A 24229-nucleotide genomic window follows, 5' to 3' on the forward strand; every position below is an offset into this window, starting at 1 on the left:
TGCAAAATAGTGCAAATGAACACAAATAATATTGCTGATATTTTAAATAAAAACAGCACAACAGGCTGTTTTCTGTAATGCAAAATAGTGAAAATGTTGTCAACAACAGTTGGTCAAGAACTCAAAAATAAAGTGGATATTGTAAACAGTACTTCAAGTAAAAGAGGTTTTCTATAATGCAGATGGCAAAAACTGTGAAAAGGTTGCCGACAATATTTTCTCACTTCAAGAACACAATAATAAACTAGATATTGTAAACAGTACTTCAAGTACAACAGGTTGTTTTCTGTAATGCAAAATAGGGAAAAAATTATCAAACACTAATTTTTCCACATCTTAAAGAACACAAAAATAAAATAGATACTCTAAATAACACTACTTCTAGTACAACAGGCTTTTGTTCTATAGTGCAAAAGTGTTACTCAATACCAAATCTCTCATGTTGCAGATATTGTTTAAGAAAGAAGTACTAAAAGTACACTTAGCATCTTTTCAGAAAAAAAATACATATTTCAAATTAAAATCAGGCTGCAAACACAAACACTAATCTTTGGTGTTTACTCCAGTTCACTTGCTTCCCATCCTTTTATAGATTGTTAGCCAGGAACACAAGCTTGTCCACAGTCTTTAGCTTTAACACAGACCGGTGGCATGTGACAATGTTGCCACCAGTGCTAAATACTCTCTCTGATGGAGCACTGGTGGCAGGGATGCAAAGATATTTCTTTGCCAGGCTTGCCACCCCAGGGAAATTAGCCTGGTGCAGCCTCCACCACTCTAGTGGGTTAGCTTCTCCATCAACCTCCAGTGACTGCAGGTAACTTTTTATCTCCACCTCAATGGCATCTCTGTCACAGAGAGCAGCTGGGCCAGGCTGAGTGGATGCTTTTTTGAAAAAAACTGCCCAGACTCTGTTTCACCTTCTTAGGTTCTCTCTCCTCAACTTTACCAGCAGCTGCTGTGCTTGTTTGTGGGGGTGACTCTGTGGCAGATAAAGCTTGCATCTCAAGCAGTGCCTGAATTCCCGCTGCTGCTCTGGTCATGATGTACTGACTTCTGTCATCAGCTATACGTATATGTGTCTTTGAACCATGGATCGACAAAGGTGGCCATATCCAGCAGGTCATTGGTAGCAGGGTCAGAGTACTTCTCATTAAGATACTGGAGGATAGCCGTCTTCATGTGTTTTGTCAGGTCTGTGTCATCTTCAGAAAGAGGAGGAAATGTATTGTTTAGCAGATGAAGCACAGGTTTGAGGTATGACACACTGACATATTCTTCCCCAGACAGTGCATCTGTGAACTCCATTAGGGGGCTAAGGGTCTTGCTTACAGATTTCCAAACATCAATGTCCTGCCAAGCAGGTACCAGATGTCTGGTCTTTTTATCTGCTCTCAGGACCTGTGATATGGCCTTCTCCTGTTCAAGAACCTGCTCTATCATCTGTTGGCGTGACCCCCACCTTGTTGGTGTTTCAGTGATGAGCCGGTGAGGAGGCAGGTGTAGCTCAGCCTAGGCAGTGGCCAATTCTCTCTTCCTTTTCCATGTATTTGAAAAGGCTTTCACGATCCTTTTACACACGCCAATTGCATGCTCCACACGAGGATCTTTTACACTTCTCTCTGTTAACAAAGTTAAAAGTTGTTATTACTTTAGTTTCATCCACAGAGCATCAGACATCTCTACCAACAAAACATAAAAATACTACATAGTATTTACTGTAGAGTAACTATACTGTATAGTATTTACTATACCGTAATCTGATAACAGATTAAATAAAGGTATAAAAGTTATTTTACACCATGCAAGCATAAAATTTAAAAAGATCTTTATCAGTGTCCATATTATCAGGCTACATTTAATTCAATTTATTGATTTAGGGGAGGCTGATACCATGGGGACGGTTGCAACTGTTGTAACCGTCCCCATGCTAATTAAGCTAGTCTTATCAAAACAGATCACACAACAGTATTTTTGAAGATTTTTAGTTCAAAATAAGCACAATTAATATATTTCATTGCTCATGATGAACAGAAGTCACAGGCAATCATACTATAAGACAATGAGAAATTAATGCTGATAACAAACAAAATAATTCCCCAAATAACTTGTTGGGCAAAAATGAGCAATTATTGTTGTTATCTGTTGTGCTATGGGACAAACTAGCCACATAAATTTTCCTGTGAAAACAGGAGAAAAGTCAATTTATTTGTTGTCATATAGTGAATAAATCATCTAAATGTAGAAATTGTATTCTATTTGTTTTTAAGTATGCCTTTTTACATATGCCACACCATGTTATTCAGGTTCCACAAGAAAAGAAACAATCTTGCAAGCAGGGCATAAAATAAGATACCGCTTGCAGGGTACTGGACCAGCAAAAAGGTATTCAACACTGAAATATTAAGTTTTTATAGCTTCGGCAACATGTGCACATTGACTCAAAGTAGGCCTATGTTTTACAGAAAACAAAATATTAAATATATTACACTTTAATATTGTAGGTATAGTGTGCTTATTGAGACAAAAAGCAGAAGTTAATTAGTGAAATTTAATGTTTTTTTTAATATGTTACAATCATCTCTGATCCGTGTTGCAACTGTCTCCAGGTTTGGGGTCAGTTGCAACATCTAAATTCCTTTATTCAAATAAATATTTGATTGTTATGTCATCTGTAGCCATCTTTAAATGGTATGGGTAATTAGCAGACACATGTAAGTTTAATATGTAAAGATTTGGTGTGCCTAGTCCAAATAGTCTCTGAATAACTGAGAGTAGTGTAAAAAGTGTTGCAACTGTCCCCAGTCTCCCGTATTTGCACATCACTAAAGGCAGGTACAATAAAAAAAATATTTCTGTAATTAAGTTATGTGAAACGGGACACCCTAGGATGCTGATGAGCTATCTTAGAGGGGCATGGACACACAAAATAAATAATACATCCAGCAAATAACACAATCAATATAATACACAGCATACAATAATAACAGCTTTGCTGGCTGGCTATGCCAAGTTGCACTTATGCAATCTCTGTATACTCAACCTGGTGGAGTAAGTAAATTAAAACTAGCTTCTAATGTAACACTCTTACAAAGAGAAGTTTTAACCTACCAATGGCGAGATGGAGCCTGTGACTGAAGCACTGCAGCCAGTCGGTCAGAGTCACTGCCTTCACCACATTTGCACCGTTGTCTGTGGTTATGCACACTTGAGATTCTTCCCTGAGACCCCATGACTTCAGCGTATCCTTTAATCCTTCTGCTATCGCTTCACCAGTATGCTCATCAGGGAAATATGAGGTCTGTAAGCACCAGCTGGACAGTTCCCACTCATCAGTTATGAAATGGATCATGAGGCTGATATAAGGCTCCATGGTGCGACTCGACCACAAGTCCGTAGTAGTTGCGAAATACTTTAATTCACGGAGGCCTTTTTCAACTTTCTCTCTGAGCTGGTCATACAGTTTGGGCATTTCTGTCTTATTAAAGTATTTGCAGTTCGGCACTACATATTGTGGATCAAGGGTTTTAATCATGTCTCCTACTCAATCATCAGGTTGAGTAGTAGGGCAAACTGTTTTCTTCCCTCCTGTGTTTGCAGACTGACTGGGCGTTTGAGTCGAGCAAATCTTCTGGCTCTCCTCATACTCGAGAACATGTTTTGTTTTTAGATGGTAGAACAAATTGCTCGTTTTACCTTTGCTTGTAGGCACTGTCACTCGACACATCTTGCAAATGACATTTTTCTGCTCACTATCCGACTTTTTAAATCTGAACCAAGTCCAAATCACGTCATCAACAAGCACTATCGCAACTGGTCGGTAGAGTCCAAATCTCTACCGTAGACCAAATTTATATCATTTATACCATCTACTGCATATACCACGCACCCCCACAATACAGTATTACCCCACGAAATATCACTATATATCAGTGTATCGATATTTTTATAACACCCCTAAAACAAAGAAAAGGAAACAAAGAAGTTATTGTTGGAACCAGGTTGATCAAATCTTCCAAAGAAATGCCTCTTGTAAGACATTTAAAGGAGTTGTCTGATGATGTTGTTACCACATTAACAGGCTATTCATTCCTCAAGTTAGATCAGGTTTTTTATCTGTCTTTATTTCCCTGTCGTCTCTTCATTGGTGGAAATTTAGCAGAGCTCAGTCTGGGAAAGTTGTAGATTTTATTGCACTTTCACTGAATAAATTAGGCTTAAACAAACTCTGCTTCAACAAAAGCCAAGGATGAATAGTTGTTTTGTAGCTTGCGGTTAAGTAAATCTTACCCAGTTCATACATTTTAACCAATAATCTGTTCCCCCGCAGTGAAAATTAGTTGTTTTTTTTATTTCTAAATGTGCAAACTGTACCTAAAGCTTTGCAGCAAAAGCACATGCACAAATTCTCACCCACACTTGTAAAAATGTTGCTTTTGGCTACATTTTCACATATCCATTTTAATTGACATAACAAACATTTCAAATTCAGATAAGACAATGCTCTGACAGTAAGTAGCTTGTCAAAGCTCTGGGCTAAGACTATCAACATGATAGAGACCTTCAACATGTGCAACTAGTGTGAAGAGATTTTACAGAGCAACCTGTCACACTTTGTACAAGTCTGCCACCAGCACTGACATTTCCTAGACAAACTGTGACGTGGGTCAAATATCCCCTGACAAATAAATCTGATAACATACCCCGCTGACCCTCAAGGTTCTCTGAAAATAGTGACAAAGGCAGCTTGATACTTGTGAGCAGAGAGGGACGGCTTTGATTTCTAACAGTTACACGACACTCCTGACTTTTCCTGTCATTTCAATAAACACTTTGAGATGACACAGGCAACATGCAGCGTTAAAAACCACCAGTATGGCACCACAACTGTTTCCATGGGATCCCCCTCTGCTGTCACAGATCCCAAATGAGAATATATTAATAACACTGACACCACCACCAGCCAAAAGCCTGGGATCCAAACTCATTTTCACTGTGTCAGGGGTTCATGCATAATTATCTGCTTCGGCGACCTGTGAGACTCTGCTGCTGCAATCTTAACATCCCCAAAATTGGAAGAATTAGAAAAGAGGAATTTGCTTCCTCTTGGCACCCCTGTGTCTCTCAGCCTCGATTCCCAAAACAGATGCGACACATCACTCACACACATAAGCCATCCTGTGAGATAAAAGCTGCAAGCTTGCCCCAGGTCAGTCTTAACCCAGAACAAGATATGAAAAGAGCGGCACAGCAGAAACACTGCAAATTGAAATTTCTCTCACTCCAGAGATCTTTTATGAATATTTTATGCTCTTGCACAATGCAAACTAGTTCCAATTCTAACCTGCTTTCTCCATGCACAAAACAAAAGGATGTTTAAACCTAAAAGGGGTCACAAAAGGATTGATTAAATGAGTAACCAAGCCTGACTGACATCTAGAGCTACAGCAGCCATTTAACACTAGAACAACAGCCGAGTTACAGACTATAACAACAAATTCGAATAAACAATAGGATGTTGCACTGCTTGAATCCAAATTGCTCCGCTCAAGCAATTGTTTTTGACGGATCGAGCAGCGCTGCCATACATTCTAATGGTCCTGATGATTTCATTAGGTTTCCCCACTCTGCTGAGATGATTGCCTCAGGAAGAGCTCAGATCAAGAAGGATGCCTCAACTTTTAAGATTGACCCTAGGGAGCTGCAATCAGAGGCCTCATTCACAGGGGGAATCTTCTCCTGCCAGGACGCCAGCAGTCATGTGACTTCGTGTGATTTTCACCAGGTAATGAATCCCTCAGGAGCGCAGCAGCCTGGTGGCATCAGATCCCCGAGCTATGGAATGCATTGATTGGATGCAGTGCTACTCTAACCAATCTATCAAAGCAGATGAATGGTTACAGCGAGCTACAGAGGGGGACCAGATGCACTGAATCCGGCATGATGGAATAGGCGACAGGGGCTGATAAAGTTCAATGCTGGAGCTGTCAGGTGGGAGGCTGATCACAGTGGAAAGGAGGGTGGCTTTGTCAGTTGATTTCACTTCTAACAACATTCCTGTGGAGTGTTGTGACACCTTACAAATGTGCCCTCAGTTGTTCTGCTATCAACAGGGAGCACAGTAAAGATTGAGGCTACTGTATGTCCTAGTGTGTCCTTTTGTGTGACTAAATCGTATTTTCATTATATAGTGGACAAATCTGGGCTTTTAATCAAATGTGTCTTTGTTGTCTTTTCTCTCAGTCTGCTAGGTTTGGTTTTTATTCAACAAAACCATCCACTAGCTTTACCCATTGCAGGGGGCTGCAGCCGATCTTAGCTGCCATTGGGTTAGAGGCAGAGAAAAGGGTCAATTGATATTGATTTTCATGGCTGATGTCAATGTCAATTATTTGTAGTTCCTAAGATCAAGAACTGATATTTTCTGGACCGATATGCGTTTACAGACAAAAATGACATTTTTCTGAATTTGAATTGGTATTCATAAAGCCTAACAGCAATAAAGGTGTGTTTTTATCTCTGAGAACTGTGTATTTTACAGCTTACATACTAACCAGTGGTACAAGTGCTCTAACTTTTCACTTCAGGGACAGTAGCAGTTTGGGCTGGCCAATTTTTCAAAAATTTAGATCATATCACAAAATGGCCCAGTGCAATTTCCAAATCGCAGGCGGTGCAATTTTTGTTTAACCTGAAATATGTCAAAATACCAGTTTGATACAAGTTGTTGCATCAAAGATGTTATTCGCTACACATCATGCAAACATTCAAGTTTCAATGATTATTTATTAGGGGACTTTAATTTAAAGTTATTAAAAACATCTGCAACATTCAAAAATAGTACTGAAGCAAAAAACCTCTTTGTCATATTTGTTGAAAAGATTGTATTTTATTAAATACCGAAACTTTTCAGAAATGAAACCACTAAAACTATTTTTTTTCTGCACCAGCAAAAAATTAATGCTTAAAATAGTCCAATATCAATTGTAGGCTTCTACATCGAATCAAATCACGATTGCATCATGGCAGATTTTGTGATATTGGAAAATATCGTACTGTTGTCCAAAATATTGATAGTAATATTGTATCATGATGAAACGGGTCATTTACACCCCTGGTTTTAAAATTTGCAATTCCCAACTTAAATATTAACTATTCAATTGCATCAAAAAACTGAGGTTTTACAGTACTGCTTTAAAAATAACTTAATCTTATCCAAAAAAAATAAATAAATAAATACACAAAAGTTTTCCCTTTTATTTTAAAATAAAGGCCTTTCTGTGGGCATTTTTGTAAATGTTACAAGTACTTATATGTACAAACACAATTGCAGCCTACTATGCGGTTATATAATTGCACAGCCTTATATTGTTATTGTGATAAAATTAATCTAGGGCTGTCAAAAGATTAACAATATTTATCATGATTAATTTTAGGGATGTTCCAATACCATTTTTTTCCTTCCCAATATGATTCAGATACTTAGGTGTTGGATATCAGCCGATACGGAGTACAGATCCGATACCGGTTTGAACTTTGTGGACTGATTGTGCCGACTGCCAAATTATTTTAGACCTATATTTGACTCAGAACATTGCTCAACAAATAGAATCATAATGTACAGCATCTCTGTGACCCTACAGTTATTTTTCTGCTGATAGCTGAGTTTTATTTCTAAATATTAAAGTAACAATAATACAGGGGACTGCATCACAGTCTCTCTTTCTCTCTCTTCCTCCTTTATGCTCTACTCAGGCAGCATGGCGTACTGTAATTACAGAACAGCCTGCAACTGGCTGACAGACCCAAATAAATATGGCAGTAAGCATTCAAGTTAGTATTCGGGCTAGCTGTAATAAATGATCATAATTCGATTAAAGTGGATAAAAAGACAGGCACAATAAAAAGGTAAATGTTTGATAACATAAGGTTCAGATGACTTGTGACTCGTCTGCTGATGAGTGTGATTTTTTAAAGTGAAATGAGACATTAAGGAGCAGTGGCGGACTTATTTCAAATCACTGTGGCTGCAGGGAAACACTAAGCTGGCTTAACAAAAGTGTGCTGAAAGTGGCAATAAAGCATGAGCTTATCTTTGATTAAATAAAAATAATGCATTAATTATGGATCTTAGTTAACTGTGATGAAGGTGATTAATCTTGATAGCCTTAGATAAGTTGTGCAATACCAATGCAAATTTAAGTCATGCATACTAAATCTTCCAGAGGTAAATATAATAATGCAATTATAATATACTTCATGACAAAGTTTTAATATACTGTACGACTGGATTATAAGTGCTGATGCATTACTGTGTTTGTCACTTAAAATGTTCGATGGTAAAAGTGGACCTCATTAAGAAGAACCGCTTATCATAACAGCTCATGAGTGTTTAAGGAGGCTTTTACTTATAGAAATAAACTGAATCAGCAAGGTTACTTTTAAGTGAGTCATCTTAGTCAAATAATTTTCAGAATAAAAGTAGTATGTTGTCTCTTAATCTGAAGGAGTAGGTTTATAAACAAGTATTGGAGTACACCCCAGACTGGTCACCAGTCAATCGCTGGGCTGACAAAGAGAAACTGACAAACATTCACACTTACAGCTAAAGGGAAATTCAAAGTCACCACTTAACCAAACAAGCATGTTTTAAGTCTGTAGGAGGAAGTCTGAGTACCAAGAGAGAAGCCCCACTGGAGGGGGAGAATATGCAAACTACACAGAAAAGCCCAACCAGCAGTAAGAGCACAGCTCTAATCACTGCACCAGCATGCAGCCTCCTGACTAACAAATGACGTGCCAAAATCAAACCTTTCACTTTCAATAACTTCTTTGTCCTTGGCTCTGTTCTGATAAGAGTTGTAAAATTTTGTCACAGCTGTCAAGCGTATCAACAATGCTGCCTCCTTCTCAGTCACACACAGTAAAACTGCACATTTACAAATCATTATATGCACCCTGTCCATGGAGCTGCTCTGTGATGAGCCAAAGAGAAAATCTATCCATTAAATAGATCCATGTGCCTGTAGGGTTTGTGTGGTTTTAGTCAGTGTGCACATTCTCCCCAACATTCATTACCAAAGAGTTCCTCACAGTGGAATAGCAGAGCTGAAGCCCCAGTTTCCCTGAAGTCATTGTACATGAGAACTCTGAGATGGTCTGGTAAGCTGCGATATAGAAAGAGCACAATATGCAATCCAGCAGGATTCACATTTAACATTTTGTTCATAATTAAAGCATGATGTAGCAAACTGCATTGACACATCTGAAATATTCATAGGAGCTGCTTAAATATTAATTAATGTACACTCTTTATTAGTGCCATGTTAGAGCTGGAATCAAGGCCCACCATGGGACCGCTGGCTGTAACCCACTGAACTGTATTCACTGGCATGCTTTGGTGAGGCAGATGTCGGCATAAAGAGGCCACTTGAGTACGAAGAGCGGTCTAAGTGCTGAGTTTGAGGTATAGCTCTCTGAACCTGGAAGCAGTAATCAGAGCCATAGCTGGGGGGACAATGTGCTGTCACAGTGATATGCATTTGTTTTTGATTCACAGTAGTCTGTTTTAGTCCCTCCAGTTTGTCAGGAAGCTCACTGCAATATTGGCAGAGGGTTATGAGGATGCCTGTAGGGTTGCATACTGCAATTCAATTCCATGTGCACTAGAACCTCAGAGCTTTCAGGCTTACTAAATCAATTACACAGAGTTGTGAAGCTTGTGCCTGTCACCGGTGTAGCACCCATTGTTTCTTTTTGCTTCTGTTGGATGGTCCAAATACACAACTACACATCAGCGAGAGGAATTGCTACATGCATGGCTGTTTGTTTCAACTTTTGAGGTCTGGTTATGGTCCAGTCTTTGAAGCAGTTCACAAAGGTCAGACATGAGCTACTGTAGCAATCTTTGCAGACAATGTTTCAAGGTCTACTGAAAGCAGGAATTATTTTTTTTCTTTTCTATCAAACTGTGTCCTCAAGCGATTCGTTGTTTGGAGAGACATTAATGACAGACAAGGGAGCTGCAGATTGACACAGCCCGAGGGCATGAACGCAGCATGGCTAAAAGTTTAAAGGTCAGGGGAAAAAATAAATGTGCACAAAAGGGAAACAGAATCAGTCCATCTGTTCTTCACTACCACAGACGACCAATCTGAATCCCATTTGCCAACTTTATACAAAACTAATGAGTCGGATTACAGCAAAGATAAATATTTTTGTTACATAACAATGGATCTGAGGGCTGCCACAAGCACAAACAGTTTCACCATCACCTCAACCTGCCTACTCTGCGAAATTCTTAATCAGTCATGTCAGCTGCATTGCAACATAAATGTGGGGTTTTCTGATTTCAAGAGAAGACAATCAGCCCGTTTTTTCCCAAGACAACTCTTCAAGCAAGTGAAGATCGAGTGGAACAATGGCAGCAGGGTGTTTGCTTCATAAATCTCCTTGCCTTGGGGCTTTACATTGCATTAATTTCTGAAGCCTCTCTGGGATCACTTCCAACAGCAGCACACATATGACAACACATCATTTACATACATATAACACAGATGCATCCAGGGGCTACAAAGAACTAAACACTGTGGATTATGGCAAAACGAAGTGCATCTGAAGAGGCCCTGAAACCACAGATTAACACCAATTTCCATAAAACACGTTAATTAGAACATTCAACTGTACTTGCCGACCCATATAGAGCCACTTTACAGTATGTCGCAGCTGCATACATACAGACACTCTACCTGCAAGCAGCGCTGCCCCACCCATCCAGTGTTCTTCACTGTATTCTGGATGGAATCAGGGTTTCTTTTGAGCACTTTCGTGGACTGAACGTACAGAAAATTCGACGCTTACTGTTTTTTTATAAACTAGTGTCATTTCAGAGCCTGTCACGGGTGGTAACACAGCTTCACACGACACGCCGCCTCAGGGGGAAACCTCTCAGGCACGCCAACTAACTTCACGACGGTCGATATCGCCTGTGGCACGCGACTTGGCGCGTAAAACACAAACACAGCCTTGTGGACCCCGCGAGACTCACCGACGGAGGCTGGGATTTACCGAAATAGACATCAAAGCGCATGATAAAATAGCATTAACGCGCACACAACGGGATAAAAGTTTGTGCATTCTTAGTCAGCTCGTATTGTGTTATTCATTTTCTGTGACATGGGAGATTCTGTATTTAGAAATCTAACGAAATGTCTCCAAAAAAAACAGAATATCTGCAATGATTTTCCCTGCACATGAAAATCACCTTTAGGAAAGTTTTTTTTATTTTTCGAAATGTATAATTGAGTTTCTTCTGAGGGGAAATTAGTCACAGCTGCGATCTGGCATTTTTTTTAATCAAATCCTGAATGGCACATAACAAATTACAGCAACTTAACGCAACAAAAGCGCGCGCAGCTCCACCAGCCGTGACGCAGAGACACCAGCATCAGCATCAGAGTGGACTCACCTGCAGGACACGGTGATCTCTACTTTGGTTGCCGGGATGCTCCCACTGATGGGGTCGAAGTCACGGACCGTCGCCGTGGCTTCAACTTTGTCCATAACGTCTCCCTCCATGCGTGCAGGAGACCCGAGCCAGCTCCCCGCGCCGCGCGAGAGCCTCTGAAGCCTGAAGAGCCGACGATGGAGGATAGCCGGAGCGCAGCGGGCGACGGAGCGAGAGCTGATACTGTCCAGACGAACCTCCTATGTGCTGTCCATTGGACGGGCAACAGCATGGAAAGTTTAATGTAGGGCTGCGGCAGTGGGGAGGGGGTGAGATCGATTTGATCCAAAGTGGGATCACATGCCAGGACGCATCAGCGCCAACTCCTCTGTTTGCCTGCAAAGAATGAGCTCTTCTGCCAGAGCTTGCGCTTGAAAAGTCAAAGCTGTGAACTCCACCCCTCCTGTCTGCATTCTCCCACATGTGAGGCTGCGAATGACAGTCGTTGCAGATTCAAGCTATTGATCTGTGGCTGGACTGATCGTTATTTTGCTTCAAATTGATAGTAAAAGTCTCTGACAGAAAAATAAATATGCACTCAGAGCTTGGAATACATCATTAGACTCTATTTCGTCCATTTTTAGATGATCGTTGAGTGAAGCTGTGTTTGGATTGATGGAAACAGCCCAAAAATGTTACATTAATGACAAATAAAATGGTACTCCTTCATTCAGTGGATGGTTTGTTTATTCTCTATTACTATCATTAGTCCCTCCAAAGCCACTGACTCCTTTGTTACTAATTGAAAGGCTGCCTGATGCTTTTTCAGCATCTGGACAGCTCCTCAAACTTCCTCAAGACTGTATGGGAGCCCATGTGCTCTCTAGGGAGTCTCATTTCCATTTCACAGTTTTCCTGATTGAACAACCTGGTGAAATGTTGAGAAATTCCACCCGTCAAACAAATAATTCATAAGTAAACCACTATGGAGATTCTGTGGACATTCTTGTAGAGTGTGTGTTGTGTGTGGGTTTGTAGTGTAAGGCAGGTAATTCCCATCAGTCACAGTGAGCAGAGATATCTCAGAAGAGAGGATCACTGCACAGAGTAATTGCCTCTATCTTGCAAACACTTTTTTAAGAGATCACTGTAAATCACTCCACGGGTCCCCTGATACATTCCCCATAGTTACCAGTGACAGGTAGGCTACCATTACCACATTAAACCTGCAAAAAGCATCTCTAAATCATTTAAACAAAGGATAATGTGTGATTTATGGAAATTAGAGACTACATATTCAACAAAAGGTAACATTCTGTTTAGACTTTCAATCAGGAGCCATGTGTGATCACTAAGTGTTGTGTGAGGTTTATTCACAGCACTAACGCACAGCTACACCTGGAATGGAGAGGGCGATGAAAGCTGCACACTTCGGACACAGCACTACCAGAGCGCAGCTTCATCATTAGTCATGTTCACCCTGTAATTAGGCCCCGTGGTGGCCCCTGGATGGTTGATTTCTCGCTCCTGTCAGTGCTACTGTTCCCCACCGCCTGCTGTGAGGCTCTCCTCTGTCCCCACCCGCAGCCATCCCACTTCCTATAGCTGGAGCAAGAGTGTAATTACGACTGTATGAACCCTCCCTGCAGGGTGTGTGCGTGTTTGAGAGAAGTGGTACCTCCAAGACCTGCTCAGCATCAGCAGTCGGTCTCAGCATCAGCAGGGGGGGTTGAAGCCAGATGATCTCTGCTTTCAGCACTGAGGAAGAGCCTTCAGCAAAAAGAGAAGAAGCAGAAAATTACAAGTACATTAGCTCAACTGCTATATTGAATTCAGGATTTTCAAATGGAATTATTCATTTTCATGTTGTTACTGTAATACTGCACAATATATTGAAGGAAAAATGTTTGACTCATGTACAATTCTTTGATGGAGCATTTACAGGTATTTAAATTTGATAAACTGGTAGGATTAAAATGTAAATCTGATAAAAAAAATTCTAGTAGTCAACCAGATGGACCTGTTAGATAAAGAAGATTTGCATAAATTGATATGTCTGTTGTACTTATTCTCATGTCTAGTACACACCTTCAGACAGAAGCAAACAAATATAATTCAACTCTTCACTACAACAGGACTCTGAGAACTCAATGGAGTCATCCTGGAGAGGCAATATGCAATTATTGTCTTTTCTTTAAGTTAACATAGCCAAATGTAGGCTCTTTGAATTCATATTTAGCACATAGATAACACCACTGTACTCTGAACCAAACTGTTTCCCAAAATAAATTTTCCTCTTTCAGCTCCAAGCAACTTCAGGTTTTAACCTGCTGTCTGTGCAACTACAGGTGGCCCTAAAGAGCAGCTAGCATAAACATGCTAACACTGCTGAACTGAATAAAAAATACAGTCACAACTAAAAACAAAAAAAAAACAAAAAATCGTATTTTATATTACAATAGACAATGTTTTCTCACCTTAACACAGATGAAGAAATACAGAGAGTACACAATTAAATATCCTCTTCCTGCTAATATTACCAACAGCTGAAAAGGTAGCAGCCTATACTATTTTATCGTGTGGCTTTGACGCGGTTAATAACAGACATAATGTATTTGCTGTTGCAACCTGCAGGCCAAAACTGATATCATCCTTTTTTCGATAAGTAAAATTAGTTTTTTTTTATCATTTCACAGACTCGAGTCACACAAAGACACAATACACAGGGAAAACAGCTTAGAAACAATAATGCAGTGACCACATTAGTGTTGGCGCTCGATAGGTGCGTCTATCAGGGTTGCCAGGTTTGGGTGACAAATCCCAGTGCTTGATAAAAACTAGCCCACAACATAATATATTACTTGTGTGCATGCAGGTGTCCTGCTTCTGTGTGTGGCATATGGGTCTTTGTGCCAGTGTGGCACAGCGGATCTTTGGTCATGTGCTCCTCATCTGGTTGGTTTAAAGACCCAGTAAAGTGAAAATAAATCTACACATAGGTTTTTTATATGGCAGGTCACTATGTTATGACCCCCTACTTTGAATTTCAGTCAAATAAAACATCTCTAAGTTTATAAAAGTACGCTTCAAAATCATGAAAATTTAGACTGTAAAATCTTCTCCAGGATGGTGATGGTGTGTCTGTTGAATGAGCTGAAGCCACGCCCACTCTGGAGATATAGGATCCTCTCAAATTAAAAAAAAAATGTGACCTGGCAACCCTGATGTCTGTGAAGGACTTATTCATCCATGTCATGGATATCCAAATCTTAGCAACTGGACTGGATTTGGGCAGAACCTCGCAGTGGTGGACTTATTTTACATCACTGTGGCTGCAGGGAGATGCTGACATGGATTAACTTGTGCTGAAAGGGACAATAAAGCATGAGATTAATCGCCATTTTAAAAATGAATTTACTAATAGTGGACCTTAATTAATTGCAGCTGATGCAATTCATCTTGACAGCCCTAGCCACAATGATTCAAAATTAGGTTTGAATTTTTACTTGGGCTGCTAAAGTGTCATCTGGGAAACAAATTGACAGATTTTACTCTTAATTTACTATTTCTGCATCCAAAGCACATGTTAAGACTTCAAAGAGCCACGAATTGTCACAGAGGAGCTGCATGTGACTCTAGAGCCATGGGTTGACTATGAACAATAAGATATATAGTGCATAACCAACAATGTTCCAATTTTACAATCCATTTTGGCAGATACTTTTATCCAGAGTAACTTAAATCTGGGACAGGTGTTCCTGGCTTTAATGGCCTTGCCCAGTGGCCCACACTGGACACTCATGGTGCTTTGACTTGGATCCGAACCCTCAATCTTCCGTAAAACAGTCAGCCATGTAAACCACTGAGCCATCCAACCACACTACAGAGCATACGCTTCACTTGTAACTTGAACATGTATTAAGTATGTGTAGTCAAATACTGGCACCTGGTAGGAGGATTCAAAGGGCACAACTTTCCTCCAAGAAGGGAGGGCCAACCAAACCTGGGGGCAGTACTAACTCCCTACATGACATCATACAGGGAAAATCTGAGAATGACTTGTTCTCTGAAAGGTGGAGCAAGAAAGAGGGGGAGAGAATGGATTTTTATGATTCTTGGGGGGATTGTGGACAGGAAAGGGTCACATATCTTTTGTTAGATAATCATGAAAAAGTGTATGTGACCTTTGAGTTACCATGACATCTATTAGCAGCTGTCATGGACTTGGCGGCACACCATAGCAGACTCTTGTGCTTTGGTCACAATGAATCTCACAACGGTGGGTACAATAGGTACTAGTTTTACTGCAGTGTACTTCCTCTGTGACTTGCACTGAGTTCATTTGGCAGGAGTGGACAGTGTTCAACTTCAGTGCATTCTGGGAAAGATCAGAATGAAAGACTGTACAAGTTTACCACCTCAGATCACATCTTCATTTAAGAGAGAATTGAAGAGGGTTCATGAAAACACCTGTGAATAGTCTAAAAGCCCTGTTGTATAACAGGAAAATTCCTAAGCTCTGGACAAAAACCAAAGTGACCTTCCAGCAGCCCCAGAGTAACTTAGCATTCATTAGCAGTTGTGCTTCTGGCCACCAGACAAATTAAAGTCCAATATTTACACACCCTTTGAGCTCTAGTCTTCACTAACTTCCAGAAGGCTGCAGGGCTGATCATTTTAAGCGCTTTTTACCTAAATGGCTGCCTGCTCCTGAAAAAACAATGCTGCATTCACACACAAACACAGCGCCTCACACACATACACACACAGTGGCTGCTATGAAACAATCAACAGTAATTCATTAATACATACAAAGAACAATAGATTGTGCCTTTGTTTGTTTTTCTTTTCCACTTGATGCCTTGGTTCATTGTTTCATGCAAACAAAGCATATTGAATTTAAAATGAGAGACATGAGACTGCTGAAATCTTTTGACCTAATGCAGCAAAAAGCTTCTGTCCAGCCCTATACAGTAAAATGTGGCATGACGATTTTTTGAGCAGAAACCTCACAACTGCAGCAGCGCCCATGGTCACAGGTGCTGACCACCAGGTGCTCATCAGGCACCTGATTGTCAACACCTGGGGGTACCAGAAGCTCAAAACAAGAGTCAATAGCAGCAGCAAAATAAGCTGTTTGGTATTAGCAGAGAAGATCTGGCAATTATTTCATGGGCGCAACCCACATAATTAGCTCTGCTGCTCATCCCATAAATTTATGTTCCTAAAAAATATTGCACTATTTAAAAGCGAAATAAACAGGTTTTCCAGTGGTTTAAGATTTATTGTTAAGAAGCATTAACAAACTACAACAAAAAAATAATCTATCAAGCTACAATTTTGTGCAAAGTTTAAATACTAGTTAGTTTAGCACAGCACAAAATTGTCTAACTGACAGTATCTCCAGATATAAGCAACCAATATATCGACCGTAAATATCTGTCCATATCGGCTATAAATATCATCCTAGATCAACCATGAATATCAACCTAATAACATCCAAAGGCCTATAAGTATCGGCCTATATCACCTGTACATTTTGGTCTATATATTGGCAGTAAATATAAGCCTATATCACCTGTACATTTTGGCTTTTATATTTGCTGTAAATATCAGCCTGTATCACCTGTAAATTCTGGCCTATATTAACTGTAAATATTGGCCTAAATCACCTGTAGATTTTGGCCCTATATATTGGCTGTAAATATTAGCCAATATCACCTGTACATTTTGGCCTATATATTGGCAGTAAATATCCACCTATATCACCTGTAAATTCTGGCCTATATTGACTGTACATATTGACCTATATCACATGTTAATTTTGGCCTACATGGCAATAAATATCGGCCTATATAGCATATAAATGTTGACCTATATGTGCTGTAAATATCAGCCTATATCACCTCTAAATTTTGGCCTATATTGGTCATAGATATCGACTTATATCACCATTAAAGGTGACCTATATTTGCTGTAAATATTGGCCTATATCATGTTAATTTTGGCCTACATGGTCGTAAATATTGGCCTATATTGGCTGTTTATATTAGCCTATATCAGGTTTATTTTTAGCCTATATCAGCTCAATATATCGGTCTATCTGAGCTGTAAATATCAATCAGTAGCAGCAGAATTTTCACATCTGAACTTCATATTTAATATAAGCATTGGCTCAACTGAATCTGTAATAAATTGGCATACTGCATATCCACAAAAACCCAGCATTGTGCATCCCTACTAAAGATATAGTAACATGTGTTGAAGAAGCTATTTTGCATCCATATGAATCTAGTGTGCTTTGAGATTTAGACATGATCTTAGGTGTGCCTTGGAGTTAAAATTGTGAAAACCACTGGCCTAAACAATGAGTTTAAGGAGGAGCAAGGTGGTTGCTGCAGTATGGTGATTGGTGAAGATTAATCATGAAAAGGAATGCCGTTTTAAGCACTTTTATTAGCAGAGCTTCTTGTTATTCCGTTTTCTCCTATGGCATTGCTCCATTTACTGAAATAATGATCTGAATACTAACCACTAACATTATGATGTACATCTGCATGCTTCTGCTAGCCTTTTGAAAGTGTGTACCAAAAAACGCAAACACCAGAATGTCTGAAATGTTTATTTTTATTAGCAGCATGAAAACATACCATGCATGTATTTGGATAAGCATCTTTGAATCAGCATTTTCTAAATAAACAGTGACTGAAAAATAAAAAAAAAAACAATTGGACATGAACTCTGCATTATTGTTTTGTTTGTTTGTTTATAGTAGTTTTACAGAAGGGTTTGAGTTTTTAGTCATGGTTGAAAATCTGATACTCATTTTTCATCTGCAGCAAAGCTTATTGAGCTTCCTACACAAAAACACTGATGACTAAATGAATCAAATTATTTTCAGTATTACTCTCCTTTCCCACTGAGAATAAATAGCTCTATAATGCACTTACAGAGCTGAGGTGAAGGCACATATTGGCAACCTGCTGGCTTTAAAAACAGCAGCACAAGATAACAAAGAAAGCACAGACTGTCAGACCCTTTACAGCCCTCTTTGTGAGGCTGGCTGTGCTAAAATGAGTTGATGCACCCTGTTTCTGCAGCCTTTATTCGTTTTTTTTATTTGATTTTTTTTACTCTTTTTTATGTTTGTAGGCTATTGACTTTCAGTCATTTTTTTGTTCTAACTTTGTCATGCAACTTTTCTTTGACCACCGGTTCTTATATTTCTATTGTGATGGTATCAAAAAAGTTATTGAAATTGTTTGGTTTTTTACTGGCACCGTACTGAAGGTTCAGTTCTGACGTTTTACTTATCCTTATCCCTATCAAAATCTAAATCAAGCTGTTTTGACTCATGTAACACAACATTCAACATTCTCAGCTCTACTTCAAATATTCAGTAAATTATGGAAAGTAATGGAACATTTCACAATGTGTATCATATTGTGACTCAGGTGTGGGGTGTTGTAACATATATTGTTTATTGTCATTTAATATTAAGTATTGTGTTGTTAAGAATCATATCAAATCAAATTACTGTGCACCACATTGCATCATATGATCTCATTAATTGTATTGTATCCTATCAAATCCTATTCTGTCCCATCCATTTGTACTGTATCCTACCCTATTGTCTCCTATCCTTTCCTATTATATCTTATCCGATCATATTTTCTCCCATTGATCCTAACCTGTCGTATTGTATCCTATCCTATCCTGTCCTATCTAATAGTACTGTATCCTATCCTATTGTAAAATATCATGTACTACTGTATTGTATCTTCTCCTATCACATATCTTTTCTCCCAGCCCTTCGTGGCCAGGGCACCCTTGTAATTAAGATTCTTGATCTTAATAAGACTTTGCTGGTTAAATAAATTTGAATAAATAAATAAATAAATGTGCTGTATCCGATAGTATCCGATAGTATATCAGATGTGAACAAATCTCTTTTTCAAAGGTGTTCATTTCTGATGCATCAGAAACTTCCAGAGATGTGGTTGCAGGATTGATTGAAAATTATTGATCCCACACCTCATGCAGCAACAACTTCTTTACTGCTAAATTCACAAATTAAAAAAGAAAACCAAAGCAAGCTGGTTTACAGACAATATCAAACTAGGAAAACAGATGGAAAATCGTAACAAGAACAGTCATGCATATCTAGAAATTAATCTAATATGATGCCTCAGATAAGCTCAGCTCCGTGTCAGGGCTGTAAACACATTTATCATTTAGCATTTCAGACAATCTGATCATTTTGTCTTTGCACTGCTTCCTCTGGGAAGAAGAAAAAAGAGAGCATTGAATCTTTCCAATATTATGACATTGAAGTGATAATAAGAGGATCAGCATGTGGATCTTTAGTCATATTTGCACAACAGCACAGAGAACCAGCTGACTTTGGTTTTGTCAATCACCATCTAATAAGCTTCAGGGACATGTGGCCTATCTGAGTATGCAAGGAGGTAGAGTGTTAGGTTTTAGCTCACTTGTCTTCTACGTGTCAGAAAACCCAGAGGGAATCAGATACTTCCTGACATGAGAGTGTGTGTATGTATGACCAGTTAGCATGGTTGTGTGTGTCAGAGAGTCATCTGTTACATTGGCTGAACGGCAGGAAATGTGATGTTGACAGTCACTCTCCTCCACCATCACTAACACTGTGTAGTGTGGCTGTTTGTAGTGTCTGTGACAGGAAACTGGCGTGTTTTACAGTGGCGAAGTGCTGCCTCTTCTCTGTCTGGGAGTTCATTATGTTTGGAGAGATTCACTGTCCCGTAAAGAGGGAAGGCATTTCTTATTATAGAGTCGAGCAGAGGTATTCCAGACTGTCACTTGCATGTTTCTGCTGCAGAATTTACACCTCAAATCTCTTGTGATAGCAGGTTTGAGAAATGCAGTCACACAACAGTTGCAGTAAATTTCCTCTGATAAGCTCGGGGCCTGCTGGTTCAGAAGAAATCTGATCAGATTAAAGATATCCGATCAAATCTCAAACTCGGGTTGTTCAAAGATAAAAATGATTACGAAATGAAATTATTTCAGTTAATCCAGAGGTTTTATCTTGATAAATCTCCAGTTTGTGTTGTGCAGAACATTTGAGAAGGATTAGTTTTACTTTGATCCACAAGATTAGGATCATCCTGATTCCAAGTGAGGATTAGATCCAGGCTGGATTAAAGGAACAAAATAAACCTACATGAACAATACAGTATTTAAAATCATGTTAATAATCAAGACATTTTTTATATATTCATTACAATATATTTTACTTTGAGATTGCTGAATCTCTACAGTGACATACTCGATTAAGTCACGATTAGGTGTAACCATAAAATACTTCATAAATTAACATTATAACATAAATGTTTCAAGTTAAACAGCTGAGAGGAACTTCCAGTTAGTTTGAATTGTGGTTTCTTCTGCTACTGTTGCTCAGAGAGTTAAATCTGTAGAAGAATGATCTGGATTTGGTAGCCACCCTTTTTCTGTCAGGGTTTTTACCCTGTTTTTAAAAGAACAGATTGGATGAAACTGATTCAGGTGCTGACTTTTAAAAGGAACCCTGGATGACCAGGCACCAAAACATGGTGGCCTCCTGGTGAGTATAAAAGTTGAAATTTACTCAAAATGCAGATATTTAGTGAGGTTTTTTTGTTCAATATACGTAGGAGATATAAAAATATTGATTCAGTTCTTTGAATTTGTCTAATCATACAGAGTTCCTTTGAAGGATTACCTACCAGAGCTTTACGGACGAACAAATTCAAGATGCATAGAGACGCTTCACAATGCTTAACTGTTCACCCGTTATACGGCACTCAGTCTTTGTAAAAATCAAATAGTTCATTTAGTTATGTCAACTTTTTTCTTTTTTTTTTTTTTTGAATGCATGATTTTGACATGAGAAAGAAACAGTTTTTTTTAAACAGCGTACCTCCTTCCTTGTGTCAAGTACTTACTGGTAAACCATTTGTTAAATGACATTAATGGAGTGCAGTTTTTATTAAAAAAAAAGACACCACAATTCAAGACAACTAATTGAATTTGTGTTATTTTTTGAAAGGTGGAAACTGGCTTTCATTGACTTGAGAAAATAATTCTTACAATTTTCTAACCTTGGTTTTAGTGTCAGTAACAGTGCCAGTGTTGAGCTTGGTGAGATTGTTGCTATCAGTAACTCTCAAGGCCCAGGCTAGGCTAGCTGTTGTTCTACTGTGTGAGAACCACTGCACATGATAAGATGCTATTGCTATTACTAACAGTGGCTCCTAAACACTGTGTTTATGTGCAAATGAGAGAGGATGTCTTTGTTGTTTAATCCAATAATGAGGTCTAGTTTCACATATTCATCGATATGAAGCATAAGGCACGATTCACTGGACCTGTGCGTCCATCTGTACATTCAAGCTAAGTGCTAACACTGGACTACACTGGACAAACCCAACGTCATGATTGGAAAGCCACGCCATAACAGACCAGGAGTAGAGCGGGAACTTTGTTTCTGTCACAGAAAGCTTTCAGTGTTGCTCTCTGCCCTTGTTTGGATTTACACATGATGTCTAGGTCAGACTAAAGCTCTGCTACGGCTCAGTTCCAGCTAATGACTAGCAGGCCTGCTGAGTGTCTCACTGAGACACAACAACCCATTAGCTCTATACGACAACTAACCATTTCCCTGTAACTATCACATAATCATTCCACAAAGCTTTCCTTGTTGCTCTCAGCGCTAACTGCGATGAAGAAATGTGTTGGTCCGGCTAAGGCCGAGCTAACGTTCAGCTAGCAGCCATTGTATACAAGCACAACAAGTTACCCTTTCCCCCTCAACTATCACATAGTCATGCCAAAGCTGGTCAGCAGAGGAGTGAAAACATCTTTCCCAACATGAAAAGCTTATAGGGTTGTTTTCATTCTTTGTCATACAGAAATGTGGTCCAGTTCTGGTTAGAGGCCATGCTAAAGCTATATCCATGCATTTACAGCAGTGGAGGCAGCCATTAGAGGGCTTTCAGCATAAGTAAACCAAGCCCACAGTGGAGTTAGCCATCTAGGCCAGCATTTAGTACAAGCAAACACAACTCTGTATTGTAAAGGCTTATAAATTAGGCTCATTCACTCAGTCAGTTACTTACTGACTTACTGACTTACTTACTTACTCAGACAGAGACATAGCCATGTGTAGGGCTGACCTCAGCAGTCAGCCAAAAATATCCCAAATTTCCTTGAAGATTTTAGAAAATTTCCGAGATATATTCCAAAAATACCTGTGAGAACTTTTGAAATTCTTTTTGCAAATTCCCAGTATTTCAGATGAATTATACTTTAGTGGACATTCCAGACAAATTTCTTAAAAATTCTATTAGTAGAAAATTGTACTCTGTTCTAGCAAAGCCAGAATGTATGTTTAACAGGACATGAAAACCCATGTGTCTGACACAAGTCAGTCCCCAATTTCCAGTGTCCATCTAACTTTAACTATTATGGCCACGGCTGTGTTTCTTTTGTGCTTCCCTCTTCAGTCAGCTTGCTTCCTGATTGGCTATCATTTCATTCCATGTGACAATCCACAGAGGGTTTGCTTTGCTGCCACACAACAGGATTTGAAAATATAAATATTATGTTTAACATTTATGATTTCAAATCTGGGCAGGCCCGATCATTTTCCAAGCAGATCAGGGAGAATAAAACCCCTTTCAGGAAATTCTGGCAAGATAATATGGAACCATCAGATAATCGGGCCTTTGCTAACTTGGTTCTAAAGGGGATATCGGCCCCATAAATGGCCTGATTATCTTGTAGTGTATACTCCGCATCATCAGCAGAGATGGGCAGGAAGTCTCCACTGGACTGGTCCATAAAGGGGAACCTAACACTCCATACTTCTCTCCGAGGGAGTGCCAAAATCAACAAAAAATGAAAGATCCTCAAAACTGCTTTGAATTGCGCATGTAATATTTGATATCCGTGCAGTGCTGGGGTGAAATATTCTCAGAGGACAAATTTTTTGTTGTTTTACTAACCCACCTTTGTACCAGATACTTTGTCACTGAAGCTAAACATTTATCTGCTGGGATCAGAGTAATCCAGATTTTTGGGGATCAAAGTGGTTTTTGAACAACACAAACTGGACTTTCTTTTCTTTGTCCTGCTAATAATCCAGACTGAATCACTTGATGTTATGGAATGACATTACTCTTTTACTTAATACAAGCTCATTTCTGAATTTGGTCCTGTTGTTTAAATCCTGTAGGACTGCTCTTGTTCAACTGGGCCCTGTGTCTGGATCAGGTTAATCTGATCTAGGGTGTTTTTTTTTTTGTTTTTTTTTATTAACAGAAGTAAGATGGATTACCTGATTTTGGACAGAAAGGGGGCTTTCCATATCTGGATCATTTTTTTCAACACTGAACCCCATGAATAAATGAGCCCAGGGTCTTTTTGTCCCTTCATGGAGCTTCTTTCAAATGCTGCATTTGTAACTCTCAGCCATTCATTTTAATCATGTTTCCTTGAAAAAAAACCCTTGCTTTTATTGAGGGTTGTCATGCACACTGGATTTCAAAATTCCCAAATGTGATTGCAAGTGGTAGGGAAACAAAGCCTGCACATTTTAATAAAAGATAATAATATTTGGGGGGCTTTTCTCATATCCTCAGACAGATAGGTTGGTTAGGCATCCATGACAGCAGGGAGGCCTCAGCTGTGTGCCGGGCTGCCTGTAACTGACAGGTCTTTTTCTCTCCCACGTCAAACCAAGGCAAAATTTAACTACAGCTA

General features: G+C 39.3%; 1 protein-coding gene across 2 annotated transcripts in view; it reads right to left on the reverse strand.

Annotated features, from left to right (window-relative positions):
- cpne5a (copine Va) overlaps positions 1-11821 on the reverse strand; it is a 156076-nt gene extending 144255 nt beyond the window's left edge. For both annotated transcript variants that reach the window (XM_041799404.1, XM_041799403.1), the window contains exon 1: positions 11468-11821. In XM_041799404.1, the coding sequence (XP_041655338.1) occupies positions 11468-11577 (110 nt within the window). In that variant the 5' untranslated portion in view covers positions 11578-11821. The remainder of the gene's footprint in view (positions 1-11467) is intronic.
- Positions 11822-24229: the final 12408 nt, after the last annotated feature.

The sequence above is a fragment of the Cheilinus undulatus genome, linkage group 11 (genome assembly GCF_018320785.1).
Source record: "Cheilinus undulatus linkage group 11, ASM1832078v1, whole genome shotgun sequence".
NCBI classification, from domain to species: domain Eukaryota; kingdom Metazoa; phylum Chordata; class Actinopteri; order Labriformes; family Labridae; genus Cheilinus; species Cheilinus undulatus.